This window comes from Carettochelys insculpta, chromosome 3, assembly GCF_033958435.1.
Source record: "Carettochelys insculpta isolate YL-2023 chromosome 3, ASM3395843v1, whole genome shotgun sequence".
NCBI lineage: Eukaryota > Metazoa > Chordata > Testudines > Carettochelyidae > Carettochelys > Carettochelys insculpta.
The window spans coordinates 149,802,769-149,820,355 of NC_134139.1; the positions used below are offsets into that span (position 1 = coordinate 149,802,769).

Consider the following 17,587-nt stretch of genomic DNA (forward strand, 5'->3'; position numbering starts at 1 on the left):
ATTTTGTGATTGTGATTAAAGGACCATATTGGCTTGAACAGTTAATTGGTAAAAGTTTGAGAAACTAGTATTGTAAATTCTGGAGTAGTTGAACTTGAGTTTCCTTTCAGGAATGGTAACTTTGAAAAGTGGGTTAATGTATTAGGAAGGAAATGGTAAGGGTTGGAGTGGGTGATGGGAGGCGAGAGTAAAGAGCCATGGGAGAGCAAGGGTGGAAGGGTTTACGATAACTAGAGCACGGTCATCAGAACAAATCCTAGGATTCCTGAGTCTTGACATTCCTCTGAAGTTAAGCACATGACTGTGATACCCACTGACAGTATTTCTCATCCCCCTAATACAGGGGTGAGCAAAATATGGCCGGCAGGGGTTGTATCTGACCTGCCAGACACTTGCGTCCCACAGGCACCCCCTCCTTCATCCCAATCCCCTGCATCAAGTCACAATCCCATCCTCTCCTGAAATTCACTTCTGTAACCCAAGCTCCCATTTGCACCCAACCTCCATTCTGCACCCCATGTTCCCTCCATTAATGTAGTAAAGAAGTGCAGCCCGTGACCACTTACAAAATTCTTGGAGTGGCCCCCATCAAAAGTTATTGCCCAAACTTGGTTCTAGTAACTGTTCACCTCTAGATGGATCAGTCTATCATTACCAGTTATTGTTAGCTCAAGGGATAGAGAGAGAGCATGTGGATCCTCAGCTTTGCCAGCTCAGTTGATGACTCCATGTATGAAGCCGTACAATTTCACATGATATTTTTTTTCAGAAACTTAAGACTGAAAAACTACAGTTGAGGAATTGGGTTGGTGTAGCTACATTAGTAGGGTGTGAAAAATCCACACCCTATGAACAGTGCATTTAAAACTGACTTAGCACCCAGTGCAGACAGCTCTAGGTCAATTAGAGAGTTCTCTTGCCAACCTAGGTACTGCCTGGTGAAGAGGTAGAGTGCCTGTGCCAAAGGGAGATGCCTGTTGCCTCAGTAATGTCTTCATTGAAGCGCTGCAGCATTTTGTGTGTAGAAAACGTCTGAAAAAACATAAACATTGAAAAGTTAAGCTCTCAAAAATAAGGAAATGTCAGAACTAAAGGTTGCTCATGCAACCTTTAATTAGGTACTTGTGAAAGTACATCAATGCTCTTGAATTATATAATTCCATACTCGGGGGCTGTGGCTTGTGCTCTGGGAAGGGATCAGAATTGTGTAGTGAATGGATCTTTTTATAGGACTCCTGCTTTGTTGGTTGTTGATGTTGGAAGATATAAATGAATTAGAAAACTTGAGGAAGAGCAAGGGGGTGGTCTCATGGGGAAGGTAGTGGAATGCCATCCAGGATTCCTTCCCCTCTTTCTCTCTGTCCTTCTGCTCCCCCTTTATGTGTGCTTCTAGGCAGATTATTTGAAACACACTTTTCACTTGGCCACTAGTTGGTACTGAACTTTCAGAAGGCTGAGCACTGTAGTTAAAAGGAGTTGTGCTTTGGATAATGTCATTTTAAACAAAGGAACAAAAACAAAACCATTTATCTCTAGCTGTGTGAAGTTGGGCATTTAAAATTTATGAACACTTTTTTTTTGGTCTTACACAGAGGTTATCATTTCCTATCTGTTAAGTGGGGATAATATGCCTCACTGGGATGTTTTGAAGATTCATTGATGTTTGAGAAGCACTTGGATACTCCAATGAGAACACCATAGAAAAACCCATAAGGAAATGACATTCTGTCTTGAGTAAAAAAATTGGGTAGCTTGCAGTAAATGATGCATGGGGCCATACTGGGTGGTGGTAGTGGTGATGATGATAAAAGAAATATTGTGTAAGCAGCCCCTTATGCTTGGAAAAAAATCAAGGATAAGGGGCTGCTGAAAAAGGGGGTTTTTGCTGGCAGAACCCCGTCTAACTGCTTAACATTTAGAAAATAGGTCTGAAGATTATGTTGTTTGTGTTTTATTTAAACATGGTTTAAATTTGAGAGGTACTTTTTCATCTCAAGTTTGAAAGCTTATATATAATCAACTGTACTAATGAATATGAGCATGAATATAGTAGTGACATAGGGACTCAGTGACAGACTGGATAAGATATGGACTCCAAATTGTAACAGACCTCCTTTCATATGAAGCATTGTGACCTAGTGCAGAGGCTGGCAACCAAAATAGCAAGAAGAGCAATTTTTTCCAGTTCGGTAAAAAAACTCAATAGTTTCAATACGATCCTTAATAAATAACGTTAAACCATACTTTTTGTAACCCCTGTTTTAAGAACAGCGCGCACAGTGATTTGTAATGCAATACATGCTCACTGCAGGAGGTTCACAAACTTCTTACATATTGTATCTCCTCGCGCTTTATGTGTGTTTGTACCACTGTCTTCCTGACTTTCACCCTCTAACTTTATCTCTCTGTGGAGGACGCTTGGGAGAATTATCAAATGTTTCGAGATCACATATAGTTTGCTATTTAAATATGAGATGTTCATTATTGGGCTTTTAGACATTCACTGCTTATCAAAAATAATTAGGGAGGGGGGTGGTGTGTGTGTGTGTGTGTGTGTGTGTGTGTGTGTTTTGTAACTTTGCAATTATAATGTCAGGAGCCACAAAGTTGTCCTTAAAGAGCTGCAGGTTGCAGACCCCGACCCAGTGGATAGGGCATTGGTCTAGGACTTACGAGACCTGGGTTCTTATTCCCAGTGCTGCTGCTGGCCACTGGGTGGTTATGGGCAAGTTGTGCTACCTGCAACTCAGTTGCCCCTTCTATAAAATGTGAATGATACTTGTATCTCTTTTAGAATACTTTGAGTCAGCTTATTAATACTGTTACAAATAGCTAGATGGAGATAGTATTATTATTTATTTTATTTTGTAGTAATACAGGGGATTAGGCACAAACCTCTATTTGATAAATATTTTTCTCAGTTTCAGAACTCCAGTTGTAAAGAATGACTTCCCACCAGGGTGTCAAGCGTCCACCCCATATAATCGGGTTCCATATTACCAGCCACGTACACCATCAACTCCATTTCAAAGCCAAATGGGCTTGCAGGTAATGTAACCTGAATTGTATCTCCTTGTATTTGGGGGGGCGGGGGGGGGAGAATCATATTCATATGCGTGTATATATATCCAAGATTTTTAAGCCCCATGTTTATCTTGATTCAGTATGCGAAAAGTGTGTTGTATAGATTTAATTCACTTTAACATTTGTGTCTATGGCTCCTCTGGAGCAGGAATGAAGAAGTTCGCATTCCTGAAATCATAAAATAACTGTTTTTACCCCTGTGCTGTTTTTCTGAAATTTATATTAACCCCGTTAAGTTGAGGCTTCAAAAATCCCTTCAGCCAGAATATAAAAGATTTCTTGAGAGAATTCAGTCAATATCTTTAAAATCTTAGCTTTATTTTAAAGGTTAAGTGGAGGAGTGGGAACTTAATTCAAGTGTGGTGATGTCTTCATGAGTTTGCCAACAACTTGTTACTATATCTCTGCTGCAATGTGTTGGTTTTTTTTCCTGCTGTTGCTTTAGATCCCTTTGGACAGTGATAAAAGAGGCAAGCATTAGATCTGTTTCCTGCTGCTTTGGTTTAGGAAGTACTAGAACTATGCATGGCTGAGAAGCATCCAAAAAGAGCAGAAGTGTAGACTGGCAGAAGTCTCCACCTTCACAACAGCCAGTAAGCTTAGGGAGGCAGTGGGAAAGGAGAAATAGATTATGGTCCTTTTCCCTGTTAGTAGCTAGTGTGGTTTGAGAGGTCAGTTTCAGAAATACGTTAGCGGGTTGCTAACTGAAAAATGGATTAACTAAAAGCACATTATTTTTGTTAATATGAAAGTGGAATGAAACCAAGAAAAGAAAGAAAGTGTGCAATAAACATAGTAAGCTGTTTTTTCTGTTTCTTTTACCAAACAAAAGTGAATTGGCAAAATACAAACTGACCACAGTGCAGTATTTTTATTCTTTAAATTCAAGAATTGGCTTTGGATACATGGGAATATCATTACATATAGAAACATTTCAGTCCTTTGAGTCCTTGAGATATTAAGGCCGTGTCTACACCAGCTCCCAACTTCGAAGGGAGCATGGTAAGTAGGGCATCGGGAGATTGTTAATGAAGCGCTGTGGTGCGTATGCAGCACTTCATTAAGCTAATTCTCCCCCATGGCAACTTCAAAGTGCCAGCTTGCGTGTACTTTTGAGGAGTAAAGGGGCTTTGAAGTAGCCCAGGCACTTGGACGTACCTGTGGATTAGCCGCGGCTACACGCAAGCCAGCACTATGATGTTTAGCACTTCAGAGTTGCCATGGGGACCAATCAGCTTAATGAAGTGTTGCATATGCACCTCAGCACTTCATTAATCGCCCGACACCCTACTTACCATGCTCCCTTCGAAGTTGGGAGCTAGTGTAGACGCAGCCTAAGTGTAGGTAGACTTTTTTGCACCCTGCATTATTAAATGCTTTGTTTGGGACAGACATAAAGATTTTTTATAATTGTATTGCTAGTTAGCAATATTTTAATAATCTTATCAAGATTTCAAGATTCCCTGTTAGGAGAATGAGTGTTTATCTCCTAAATAGGGCTGTGAAGTTATTTAAATAATAATGGAACACCATTTATTTTAAATATTTTGACTGTTTTCTACATTTGCAAATATATTTATTTCAATTCCAATACAATACAAAGTGTACAGTGTTCACTTTATTATTTTTGATCACACATTTGCACTGTAAAACAAAATAAATGGTATTTTTCACTCTCATACACCCACTGTAGTGTAATTTCTGTCATGAAAGATGAACTTACAAATGTAGAACTACGTACAAAAACTGTATTTAAACATAAAATAATGTAAAATTTTAGAGCCTAGAAGTCCACTCGGTCTTACTGCCTCTTCAGCCAGTCTCTCAAATGAGTTTTTGTTTACATTTGCAGGAAAAAATGCTGCCTACTTCTTTACATCACCCGAAAGTGAGAACAGGCATTTACATGGCATTTTTGTAGCCAGCATCACAAGGTATATATGTGCCAGATATGCTAAGCATTCGTATACCCTTTCATTCTCGGACCATAATGCCAGAGGACGTATTTCTGTGCTGATGATGCTTGTTTACAAAAATGTGTTAAATAAATTTGTCACAGAACTCCGTAGCGAAGAATTGTATGCCTCCTGTTCTGTTTTCTACTTGTACTCTGCCACATATTTCATGTAATAACAGTGTCAGATGATGATGATCTAGCACATGCTCTTCATTTTGAGAGGAGAAGATTTGACAAAATGCAAAGAAGGTACCAATTTCTAAAGATAGCTAGAGCACTCAGTCCGAGGTTTAAGTGTCTGAAGTGCCTTCCAAAATCTGAGAGGGGCAAAGTGCAGCAAATGCTTTCAGCACTCCAATGCACAAAAACTACAGAAGGCAAACCACAAAAAAGGAAAATCAACCTTGTGTTGGTGACATCTGACTTAGGTGACGAAAGTGAACATGCATTGGTCGTTACTGCTTTGGAATCATGACTGAGAAGGACCCATCATCAGCATAGTCATGTGTTCTCTGGAATGGTGGTTGAGGTATGAAGGAACATAAAGATCTTTATTCATCTGGCATATAAATATCTTGCAATTCTGGCTACATCAGTATCATGCGAAAGCCTGTTCTCTCTTTCAGGTGATATAGTAAACCAGAAGCGGGCAGCATTATTTCCTGCAAATATAAACAAACCTTTTTGAGGGATTGACTGAATAAGAAGTAGGACTGAGTGGATATGTACGCTCTAAAGTTCTACCTTTTTTGTTTTTGAGTGCAGGTATGTAATTAAGAAAAAAAATCTACTTCTGTAAGTTTCACTTTCAGGACAAAGAAATTACACTGCAGTACTTGTAGAAGATAAATTGCAAAATACGAATTATGTTTCATTTTGCAGTGTAAGTATTTGTAATAAAATAATATAAAGTGAGCACTGTACACTTTCTATTTTGCATTGTAATTGACATCAATATCCAGGAAATTGTAGATAAATATCCAAAAATGTTTAATAAGTATCAATTAGTATTCTACTGTTGAACAGTATGATTACAACTGCTATTAATTGTGCTTATTTGAATGAATCATGTGAGTTAGTTGTAATTAATTGATAACCCTATTAGTAAGTACATGTTACTTTCCAAATTAGTGATAATTTCTAACAGTAGTCTGCCAATTCTGTTAATTGCTAAACTCATATAACCTTAATTTAGTCAATATAGTTTCTCAGTATCTATGTCTGAAAGATACCATTGGGTAAAATTCAAACTGATCCTTGTATGCTTTTTCATTTAAAAAAAAAAAAGGCATATTTTCTTTAAATGAAATACAATTTGATTTTTTTAAAATAATACATGTTTTTGTAATCCGAAGACAAACTTCAGAGTGACCCAATGACATATCTCTGATCTGTTCAAGAAGATGTGTGTGTAACAGTGTTGTAGCTAATAAAAATAATTAAAACTGTTTTCTAAAGCTGTCAAGTTAAAAAAAAAAAAAAAAACAGCTTAGGAAATGCCAAAAGTTAGATTGCCCGTGAAATCTTTGTTTTGTCTCCTTTTGCACGTATCTTGATTAAATTAGCTTGTTTGGGGGTTTTTTTGGTTTTGTTGATGATGATGTTTGTTCCTTACATGCTACTCCTGTTTAGGGACTGGAATGTTTTCAATGCAGTTGGAACGTTTACAGTATTAGTGAGCAAGCTTCTGTCTAGTTTTACCGCACCTGTACAAATAACTGTTTTAATTTTAATTTTAATTTTTCCTTTATTCAGGTATCAACTTCTGTGCCTTCAAATGAATGCCTTCTTGTTAAAGGAAAAGTGTACACCATATTAAAACAAATAGGTAGCGGTGGTTCAAGTAAGGTAGGACACTTTTTTTTAATGCTTAACACTAATGGAGCCGTTTATTTTTGTGAGTATTTCTATTCAGATGTGTAGATCTCGGGTATCAAACAGCTCATTTGGCAGGGACAACCTGGATGATGCATTAGGTGACCAATGTAACACATTCAGAGTCTCCAGAATCTTACTTTTTTTTTTTTTTTTTTAAGTGAAAGCTGAGGTTCTCAGCCCTCCTTGCTGAAGGGAGCATTACAGATCTGAGCAGAATTTAGCCACTGTAGTAACATTTGGCTGAGTTTGCAGGTAGCCTGCAACAAAGACTGTTGTGAACATCCATGGCCCCTGTTAATCTAATTGCAGTGTCAGTTTTCAAGCCCAGAGATAACTTGTTGATATGAACATTAGTAATTTTAAACACTGGTCACTTTTGTGTATGGAATAGGAGTAATAGGTGAGAATGAAGCACATGGGGTTCCCAGCTGGGAGATTCTACAAAGAAAGAAATGCAGAGGAAAGAAGAAAGGAGACTCTGAAATAGTGAAGGGAAAAGGAAATAGAGAGAGGAGGATGGAGAAGGAAGAGAACCAGAAATAGAAGAGATGCAACCTTTTTCACTTGGGAATGAACGAGAAAGCTCTGAAGAAATAATAACTACAGTCAATGGAAGTTGGGCACCTAATACCCTTAGATGCTTTTGAAAAAGTTAGGATCTATTCAACAAAAAATTAAAAATAGGATTCCTTTCTTTCCCTCTGGCTTTATTGTGCATTTATCTCATTTTTAGGAATTAATTTTTGAAGGCTTCTTAGACACAAAGTTTAGGTTGAATATTGTAGCAAGAGAAAGTATGTCATTGGGAGGGTGGTGAAAAAACGGGGTGTCTAGAAAATGGTGGACTTGCCATCTCTAAAGGTTTTTAAGACCAGGCTTGACAAAGCCCTAGCTGGAATGATTTAATTGCAATTAGTCCTGATTTGAGCAGGGGGGTGGACTTGTCAAAACAATTCAGGACAGCTCCCAGACCTCAGTCAAAAACTGCCTTCAGCTTCTGGGTCATATGGTAATGTGTATGTTTGTAAGAGGGCGTACAAGGTTACTTATCCTTTGTTCCAAGGATCAGAACAGTTTACTCCCCAGACACAAAAAACAAGCATCTGTTCCCCAGTGAGTAATATGTTCTCAAGATCAATGTTTTTTAAACTGTGTTTCATTGAATAACTCACAGGTATGCCATCAGCATTTGGAAGAAGTACACTGATGGTATATATTTTGTGTTACTAAAACCAGATACAATATTAATTCTTCACTGCTATGGTACCTGATTGAGTTACTTTACTTTGTTTTTGCTGTTCATGTTGCTGTTTGGCTTTTTTTTTTTCGGTCTGACTTTTTTTAAAGACAATTTTCATAGGTGTTCCACATAAAGGTGGTGGTTAGTGTTCCATGGTCTCAAAAAGTTTGAAAAAAACACTGCTGAAGACTGGTACAAAGATTGAGCATAATGTAGGAGCAGGGGTCCACTTGTTTTCAGCCAGCACCAAAATTAACCATAGCCATGGATGTCTCTATGTTTGGATGGGGAGATGCATCTCAGTGCCCTGACAGCACAAAGCAGGTGTTTACCCCCTAAGAGATCACCATCCTTATCAGCGTTCTAGAGCTCAGAACAGCCAGAAATACCAGTCTTTGTTTCCTTCATCTCATCAGACCTGGATCCATCAAAAGCATGACTAACTGGAGGGCTTGCATATTAAAAAACTAAGACTGTTGAATTGGTGTATAAAGGCCATGTAAGTCTCTCAGTGTGTCTAACCAGCATATAGAATGTCAAAACTATGAAGCTCAGCGCATGCGTCTCACAAGACTAAATGGGATTGGATCCTCACATTCATGTCAGAATCATTTTGAGTTGAGGGTTTCCAGAGTTAGATCTTACCCCTTGCCCCCACAAAGCCACCTTTGCTCAAGGGGAGAGAGGGGTTTAGCTTGCAGTTCGCTGAGGGATGCCTTTGTCCTATCTTGGGTGAAGATAAATGGGACAAGTCTCGAGTTGTCCTAATAATCCCAATGTGGCTTAGGAAAGCAAGATTCTGGTTCCTGTTGCATCTAGCTCTTTTTCCTCTGAGAGCTCCCAACTGTTTCTCAGCTTCTCTGTCAGGACACCTGATGTCTGACACATCTCAACTTGTGTGTTCTTCACCTCCAAGGTCTGGTCTCCTTTGAGTGCTTGCTCATATCTATTCCACTTTGGTGTGTGACCCCTATGTGCACTATTGTCAGAAAACTTTTTACCCCATTTTTTTTTTCTCTGCTCTTTTTGCAGGTCTTTCAGGTATTGAATGAAAAGAGACAATTGTATGCTATCAAATATGTGAATCTTGAAGAAGCAGATCAACAGACAGTAGAGAGCTATACGAATGAAATTGCTCATTTGAATAAGCTGCAGAAACATAGCGATAAGATCATCCGACTTCATGACTAGTGAGTAAACAATATCTGTAAATAAGTTTTCACAATAGTTCTCAAAGCAGTTACTGTCTAAAATTTAATGTTGCTGTTGTGATAACCCTTATTTATTTTAGTGAAATCACTGAGCAGCATATCTACATGGTAATGGAATGTGGAAATATTGATCTCAATACCTGGCTTAAAAAGAAAAAGACTATTAATCCATGGGAACGAAAGAGCTACTGGAAAAATATGTTGGAAGCTGTGCACACAATCCATGAACACGGTAGTGCAAACTTTTTCTAAATATTAGTTTAGGATGTATGTTAGAGATCAAATAGATTTTACAGAGTTTGGAGGAGCAGCTGCTCTCTATCCTGGTGGAAGCTGAGGAGTCTTTTAGGACTGTCGCTTTATGGCAGAGCGCTTGAGATTTTATTTTGTGTATTTCACATTGACTCTGATACGTTTGAGTCCTCACCAGTGCCACTGTAACAATTTATTCCACAGTTTACCAAATTTGATCCATGTTGTCTTAATTAAAGTGCTTGCTAATAGGGTCAATGGTCTGTTCAACCATAACCATTGTACAGATACTAGGCTTGGGGTCCAAGCAGAGTTACTTTTTTTTCTTATGTGGTGTCCACGCCTTTCAGTTGTTTCCCATGTAACTCCCTTTTATTTCTTTGAAACAAGAAAAAACATTGTTGCCCACTGAATCATATCATCATTATTTGAGTGCTGTCCCCAGGGATGCTCACAGTGGGTGTTGGGCTCACCCAGCACCACGGCATTCAGATTTTCTTAGCAACACTCAGTGGGGCTGCATATGCACAGTCTCAGCATGTGTGGTTTGCGCTTGTAGGGAACGCATGCGCAGCCCCGCTTACTCCTCAGTTCCTTCATTGTCATCTGAGGCTATGGATGGAGCTCCACTCCTCTTTCTCCTTGGTCCTTCAGAATAGAAAAATTGAGGTTTAGAGTTACTGTTTTCTTCATAAATTTCTTAGTTAATGTGTTTAGACACCAAAAAAAAAAAAATTCGTTTAGCTGCGGTTTACTTCCTCAATCATTAGCGTTATCTATTACTGTACATAGTTCGTTGAGACTCGACTAAAAAAAAAAAAAAGTATGAGAAGAGGAAGAAACTGAACAATGAATCCTCTATTTCATTATGCCCGCCTCAGTGGGGTTCAGGAAATGTTCCAAATGCCATGAACTTATGCCTGCCTCAGATGGCCATTCTGAGTGTATACACTGCCTTGGAGAGGCACATATTCCGCAGAAGTGCTCTCAATGTATGAGAGCCTTACAGCTCCAGCCAGGAAGGGCAGGGAGCTATGTTTAAAAATGCTCCTCCAAGGCTCTTGAGGCCACCTCAGAAGGATCAAGATGTTCTGGAGAAAATCCCATCTGACATGGACTCCAGTTCCTCCTCTACAAGAACAAAGCCAAAATGCAAGTTTTCCCCCGCACGCTCCCTTTTACCAATGGTGAGCATGGGTGATAGGGCTGCAGACAGGTGTACTGCTTTTGTCACTGGTGCCAGCAGCAGCGGCTGTGGTGTTGAATGCTCAATCTACAACCACCTACTTCTTCTAGAGTAAAAACCACAAGAAGTCCTGTGGCATCTTATAGACTAACAGATATTTTGGAGCATAAGCTTTCATGGGAAAAGACCCGCTTCATCAAACTTCTTTGCTCATGAAAGCTTATGTTCCAAAATATGTTAGTCTATAAGGTGCCACAGGTGGTCTTGTAGTTTTTGCAGACACAGATTAACACTGCTACTCCTCTGATACTTCTGCTAACGTGGCTTTACCAATGGATGAGGCTGTAGTGGAGGCGACAGATGAAGTCTGGCCAGCCACAGCTATACCTATGAATAAGCATGCCCTCAGGAAGTATTTTGTCCCCATTAAGGGCATGCATTTGCTATTTCAAAATCCGCAGACCAGTTCTCTCATGGTTGATGCAGACACCCAGCGGGCAAAAACACCACAGTATAAAAAAATTCTCCCTGATAAGGAGCATGAGCATTTAGAATTGGGGGGAAATGCAGTACTTGTCTTTCACACTCCATATCCACACATATATCCAATTGCATATACCTACTTACATGGTACTCCTGGCTAATCATGATTTTGATAGCTCTTCAAAACTTTCTCATCTAATTCAGTCTCTCCCTGAGGATAAAAGACCTATCCTAAAATCCATAGTTCAAGAAGGTTTATACAACATCTAAAGCAGCCTTGCAAATGGTATTAGATGTGGCAGATGCAGCAGCCAGAGCTGTAGCTCCAGCCATAGTCATGAAAAGAACATCATAGCTGCAAGCAGCAGGCATTCCAAAAGACCTCCAGGCAAAGGCGGAGGATTTATCATTTGATAAGATCAAACTTTTTGCAGCAAATAATGTAACCCTTCTGCTAGAAGGAGTTGGCAGCAGCCAGGGCTGGGTTCAATATCTAGAGGTTCTTCGAGTGTCCCCATGGGTGCTCCACAATAGGTGTCGGGCTCACCCGGCACCGCAGATCGGAAACTTTCCAGCAGTTTCTCCTGGATTGCGCATGTGCCGGCGCGCGCCGCTCCCCTGCGTGTCCCCGGCCACGTGCGCGATCCGGTCCCCACCCGTTCCTTCTCAACCGCCATCGGCTGCAGACGGAATCTGCTCAGGCTACGGCCAGAGTCAGCTTAGTTAGAGTTTTTCGTGTAAATTGTTGGGTTTTTTTCTTGCAAAAAAAAAAAAAAAAAAAGAAGGAAGGACAAAAAATATATATATATATAAATATATAGTAAAAAGAGAGAGAGGAGCGCAGAAGACGCGGGGACGTGAAGGCCAGTAGGCCTCCTGCCGCGGCGGGCTGGGGTCCATGAAAGGGGAACAGGCACGAATCTAGTGCTAAGTACCGTATTAACAGCTCAAAAGACTCACCGCGATGTCCTCTTCAGGATTCAAAAAGTGTGAGTCCTGCCACGAAGCTATGCCGGCCTCCGATGGGCATAGTCAATGCATTAGGTGCCTGGGGGAATCACACGTTACCCAGAAGTGTTCCCATTCTGCTAAGCTCACAGCCAGGGCCAGGAAAGACAGAGAAATGCGGCTGAAAATGCTGTTGTTTGATAAGGCTCTCCAGCCCGACGTGCCGGAGAGGCCTCAACCGGAGGGACCCCCTGGGCTCCATAAAAGGAAGGCGGCTTCCCTCAGCCGACAGCGGGGCCAAGATCCCTGGCACGGGAGGGGGCGGTGCCAGCCCCGCAGGGGAGGGGAAAAGCGAGACTAAAAACCCGGCACCGCAGCCCCTCTCCGGACAGGGCTGCAATGCTACTGTCAACACGCCCTCCCCTTATGCTGCGCACGCCACCCAGAAGATCTGGGTCTCTTCCAGCCTATCCAGAGCCGCCTCCTCCGTTCCTCCAACCAGCGTCACCATGGCTTGGGCCACCTTCGCCCTTTTTGGGATTGGATCCCTTGGAGTACTATCACAAACCAGTTTCACCACTGTCTGAATCATCGCGGAGATCTCACTCTCCCAGACATCGGGGGTACACACCCCGAGAGTGGTCCAGGTCTCCATCCCCGAACCCGTGCCCATGCTGCCATGGTCGCTCTTACCATGCTGGACACAGACACCCCAGGCATACACCTAGGGGCAGGTCCCCCCCGGCCGTCCAATACCCCCGTGGACACTCCCAGCCAGGGACAGAAACACAGCTGTCTCAAGGGGAGTTAATTTTGGAACCCCGAGACTTTCCTTCACAAGCCTCTAGTGAGCGGGTGTACCATCGACCGCAGGAACCTGAGAGTTCAAGGGAGGCTTACCCTAGTGGTTCTTCCTTGTCCTCCCCCGACAAGGCTATGGCCCCCGGGGACGTTGCTCCCCCGGACGACCTCAAACAGTTTCAGGAGCTGTTTAAAAGGGTGGCTTTCACATAAGGCATCCAAACAGCAGAGGTGCAGGAGAAGCATCACAAACTCCTGAAAAATCTGAGACCCCCGGCTTCATCCAAAATCGCTATCCCGCTCGACGAAGCCATCATGGAGTCAGCCACCACCATATGGCAGGCCCTGGCTTCTGCTCCACCTATAAACAAGAGAGCGGATAAGAAATATTTCGTCCTGGCGAAGCGCATGGAGTTCCTCTTTAGTCACCCACAACCAAATTCATTGGTGGTAGAATCGTCTCAGCAGAGATCAAGACTTCTCAGTACAAATCGGGGGGTTCAGACAAAGATGCCAAGAAGCTAGAGCTGTTTGGCAGAAAGGTATATTCCTCCTCCACCCTGCTGTTGAGAGTGGCAAATTATGCAGCACATCTAGCGAACCATAATTTTGACAATTACTCCAGGCTTACTTCTCTCATGGATTCGCTCCCGGAAGATAAGAAGCCGGTGTTGAAGGCGATTGTGCAAGAGGGCTACGTGGCTTCGAGGACGGGAGTCCAGATCGCCCTGGATGTGGCGGACATGGCGGCACGCTCAACGGCTACAGCAGTGGTCATGCGCAGAGAATCCTGGCTTCAGACATCGGGTATCCCGAGGGATCTGCAAGCGAAGATTGTTGATTTCCCTTTTGACACACAGAAGTTGTTTGCAGATTCAACCGATTCGGTCCTTCACTCTAGTAAGGACTCCAGAGCTACACTTAGAACCCTGGGCATTTATACCCCTCCATATAGGAAGAAAAAGTATTACCCTCAGCAAAGACGATACCCGTACCAACCACAGCGTGCTCAGTACCAACGGGGCTACGACCAAGGGCGACATCAAGAGCAGCAACAGTATAGAACTCCCAGGCAACATTCTCAACAAAGCCGCGCGTCCTCGGGGCAGGCCCAAAAGCAACAAATTTGACAGGCAGGTCGAGGGCTGCACTATCACTACCATCGCGCAATGCCATCCACAGCTAACGTTCCATCATCGCCTCTGACCGTTTCACCCCCAATGGTAAAAGATCACCGCAGACAAATGGGTACTGGAGATCATAGCCACGGGTTACGAGATCCCCTTCCAGTCGCTCCCACCGCTGAAACCTCTGCCCAGGCCCCACCTCAGGGACTCTTCCCACGAGGCGAGACTCAAACAGGAGGTGGACCATCTTATGTTCATAGGGGCGGTGGAAAGAGTGCCGGAGCGATTCCAGGGGAAAGGTTTTTATTCACGCTACTTCCTTACAGAGAAGAAAACAGGAGGCTGGAGACCCATCTTAGATCTTCGGGGCCTCAACCGGTACTTGCGCAAACAGCGTTTTTGGATGATCACAGTCGCCTCTATACTCACGGCACTGGATGATGGAGATTGGTTTGCAGCCCTCGCCTTACAAGATGTGTATTTTCATATAACGATCCACCTGGCACACAGACGCTTCCTCCGTTTTATGGTCGGCAAGGAGCATTTCCAGTACAAGGTTCTTCCGTTCGGCCTCTCCTCAGCACCCAGAGTCTTTACCAAAACCCTGGCAGTGGTGTCAGCCTACCTGCACAGACAGGGGGTATTTATATTCCCATACCTGGACTGCCGCCTATTGAAAGGGGCCTCGAAGGCAGAGGTACTACGCATGATACGCGTAACAGCAGATACGTTTTCTTCACTGGGCCTGGTCATCAACCTCGCGAAGTCAAAGACCGACCCCACACAAGACATAGAGTTTACAGGGGCACGTATAAACTCTATTACAGCAAGGGTCTATGTACCTGACGCCTGCTTTCGCGCCATCAGTTTGCTGGTGCAAGTCATTACATACAGCCCCACGGTGCCGGTATTAACGTGCTTGCAGCTGCTAGGCCGCATGGCGGCGGCAACGTTTGTGGTGCAGAACGCCAGGTTGCATATGCGCAGCCTGCAACATTGGCTGGCGAGCATCTACAAGCCGGCATCCCACACAGTCCTCAGGGTGGTGTCGCCCACGACAGAGGTGCGCAGATCCCTGCAGTGGTGGGTAAACCCCAAGAACATGCTAACAGGGGTACTCTTTCACCAACCACAAATCTCTGTTTTCCTTACTACCGACGCTTCCCACACAGGATGGGGAGCACACATCGGCGACAAGGTGACGCAAGGACTATGGTCCCCTATGGAACAGTCACTGCACATAAATATACTGGAGCTCAGAGCAGTGTTCAATGCCTGCAAACACTTTCGAGACCACATACAAGGCAAAGTAGTCGGGATCAATACAGACAATACCTCCACCATGTTTTATATAAATCGACAAGGAGGAGCTCGATCCCGTGCCCTATGTGCGGAAGCAGTCCAGCTGTGGAACTGGTGCATCGCCAACAATATAACATTGAAAGCCTCGTATTTGCCGGGCGCACACAACGTGAAAGCAGACCAGCTGAGCCAGGTGCTTTCCACTCTCGCACGAATGGCAGATCCGCTCCGATCTGCTACGACCAATCTTTAACACTTGGGGGTTTCCTCAGATAGATCTGTTTGCCACTCAGCACAAGAAGAAGTGCCCCCAGTACTGCTCCAGGGCAGGATTGGGGCGGGGGTCCCTGGGGGACGCATTCGCGATTTCATTGAAGGGCCCCCTACTTTACCCTTTTCCCCCCAGAATGCTCATACACAAGGTCTTGCAGAAAGCCAGAAGGGAGAGAGCCCGCATGAATCTAGTAGTCCCAACGTGGGATCAACAGCAATGGTTCCCCTTGCTTCTGCGCATGTCGGACCGCCCACCGCTTCCCCTTCCGGTGGCGCGGACCTACTCACGGAGGCCCAGGGGTCCATAGTGCATCCACACCCTCAAGGCCTGCACCTACAAGCATGGCTAATCCACGGTTCAGCTACCTAGAAAGTACATGTACGGAGGGAGTACAACAAGTCCTGGAAAGTAGCCGAAGGACCTCCACCAGGAAGACCTGCAAGCAGAAGTGGACTCGATTGACTGCATGGTGTTCTGCCAAGCAGCTAGCTCCCCTTGACGTTCCTATACCTGTAATACTAGAATACTTATTGGACCTCAAGAGGGGCGGGATTTCCCTATCCTCTCTAAAGGTCCACCTCACTGCTATATCTGCTTTTCGGCATGAAGAGGAGGGGCCCACGGTATTTGCCCATCCTATTGTTACCAGGTTCCTGAAGGGGCTGGTAAACCTGTACCCCCCTCGGAAACCGCTTCCACCATCATGGAGCTGAGACCTGGTGCTCAGCGTGCTAACGGGCCCACCATTTGAACCCTCTAGCCACGGTTTCCCTATGGCTACGTCTACACGTGCACCCAACTTCGAAATAGCTTATTTCGATGTTGCGACATCGAAATAGGCTATTTCGATGAATAACGTCTACACGTCCTCCAGGGCTGGCAACGTCGATGTTCAACTTCGACGTTGCTCAGCCCAACATCGAAATAGGCACAACGAGGGAACGTCTACACAGCAAAGTAGCACACATCGAAATAAGGGAGCCAGGCACAGCTGCAGACAGGGTCACGGGGCGGACTCAACAGCAAGCCGCTCCCTTAAAGGGCCCCTCCCAGACACACTTTCATTAAACAGTGAAAGATACACAGAGCCAACAACTAGTTGCAGACCCTGTATATGCAGCACGGACCCCCAGCTGCAGCAGCAGCAGCCAGAAGCCCTGGGCTAAGGGCTGCTGCCCACGGTGACCACAGAGCCCCGCAAGGGCTGGAGAGAGAGTATCTCTCAACCCCCCAGCTGATGGCCGCCATGGAGGACCCCGCTATTTCGATGTTGCGGGACGCGGATCGTCTACACGTCCCTACTTCGATGTTGAACGTCGAAGTAGGGCGCTATTCCCATCCGCTCATGGGGTTAGCGACTTCGACGTCTCGCCGCCTAACGTCGATTTCAACTTCGAAATAGCGCCCAACACGTGTAGACGTGACGGGCGCTATTTCGAAGTTACTGCCGCTACTTCGAAGTAGCGTGCACGTGTAGACGCAGCCTATGTCTCCTTACGATAAAAACAACCTTCTTCCTTGCAATTACGTCAGCTCGCAGGGTGAGTGAGCTCGCAGCAGTTATTGCAACACCGCCCTGCACAGTATTCTCAAAGGAGGCGGTAACTTTACGGCTGCCCCCAGCCTTTGTTCCAAAAGTTTCTTCAGTGTTCCACCTTAACGAACCCATAGTTTTACCCGAAGCCTCACAGCTCCAGCAAGGAGGCATGCCTACATCTCCTGGATGTGAGGAGGGCGTTGGCCTTCTACATAGACAGAACTAAGTCAGTCCGGAAAACGGACAGACTTCTAGTCTTTCTCGCTCCCAGGTCAAAAGGAGAAGGTCTCTCTTCCCAGAGAATCTT

At 44.1% G+C, this 17,587-nt stretch overlaps 1 protein-coding gene across 1 annotated transcript in view; it reads left to right on the top strand.

Moving 5' to 3' along the window:
• TTK (TTK protein kinase) overlaps positions 1-17,587 on the top strand; it is a 78,796-nt gene that overhangs the window by 37,901 nt on the left and 23,308 nt on the right. The window contains exons 13-16 of the mRNA XM_074988871.1: positions 2,922-3,048; positions 6,797-6,889; positions 9,192-9,349; positions 9,451-9,602. Coding sequence (XP_074844972.1) covers positions 2,922-3,048; positions 6,797-6,889; positions 9,192-9,349; positions 9,451-9,602 — 530 coding nt within the window. The remainder of the gene's footprint in view (positions 1-2,921; positions 3,049-6,796; positions 6,890-9,191; positions 9,350-9,450; positions 9,603-17,587) is intronic.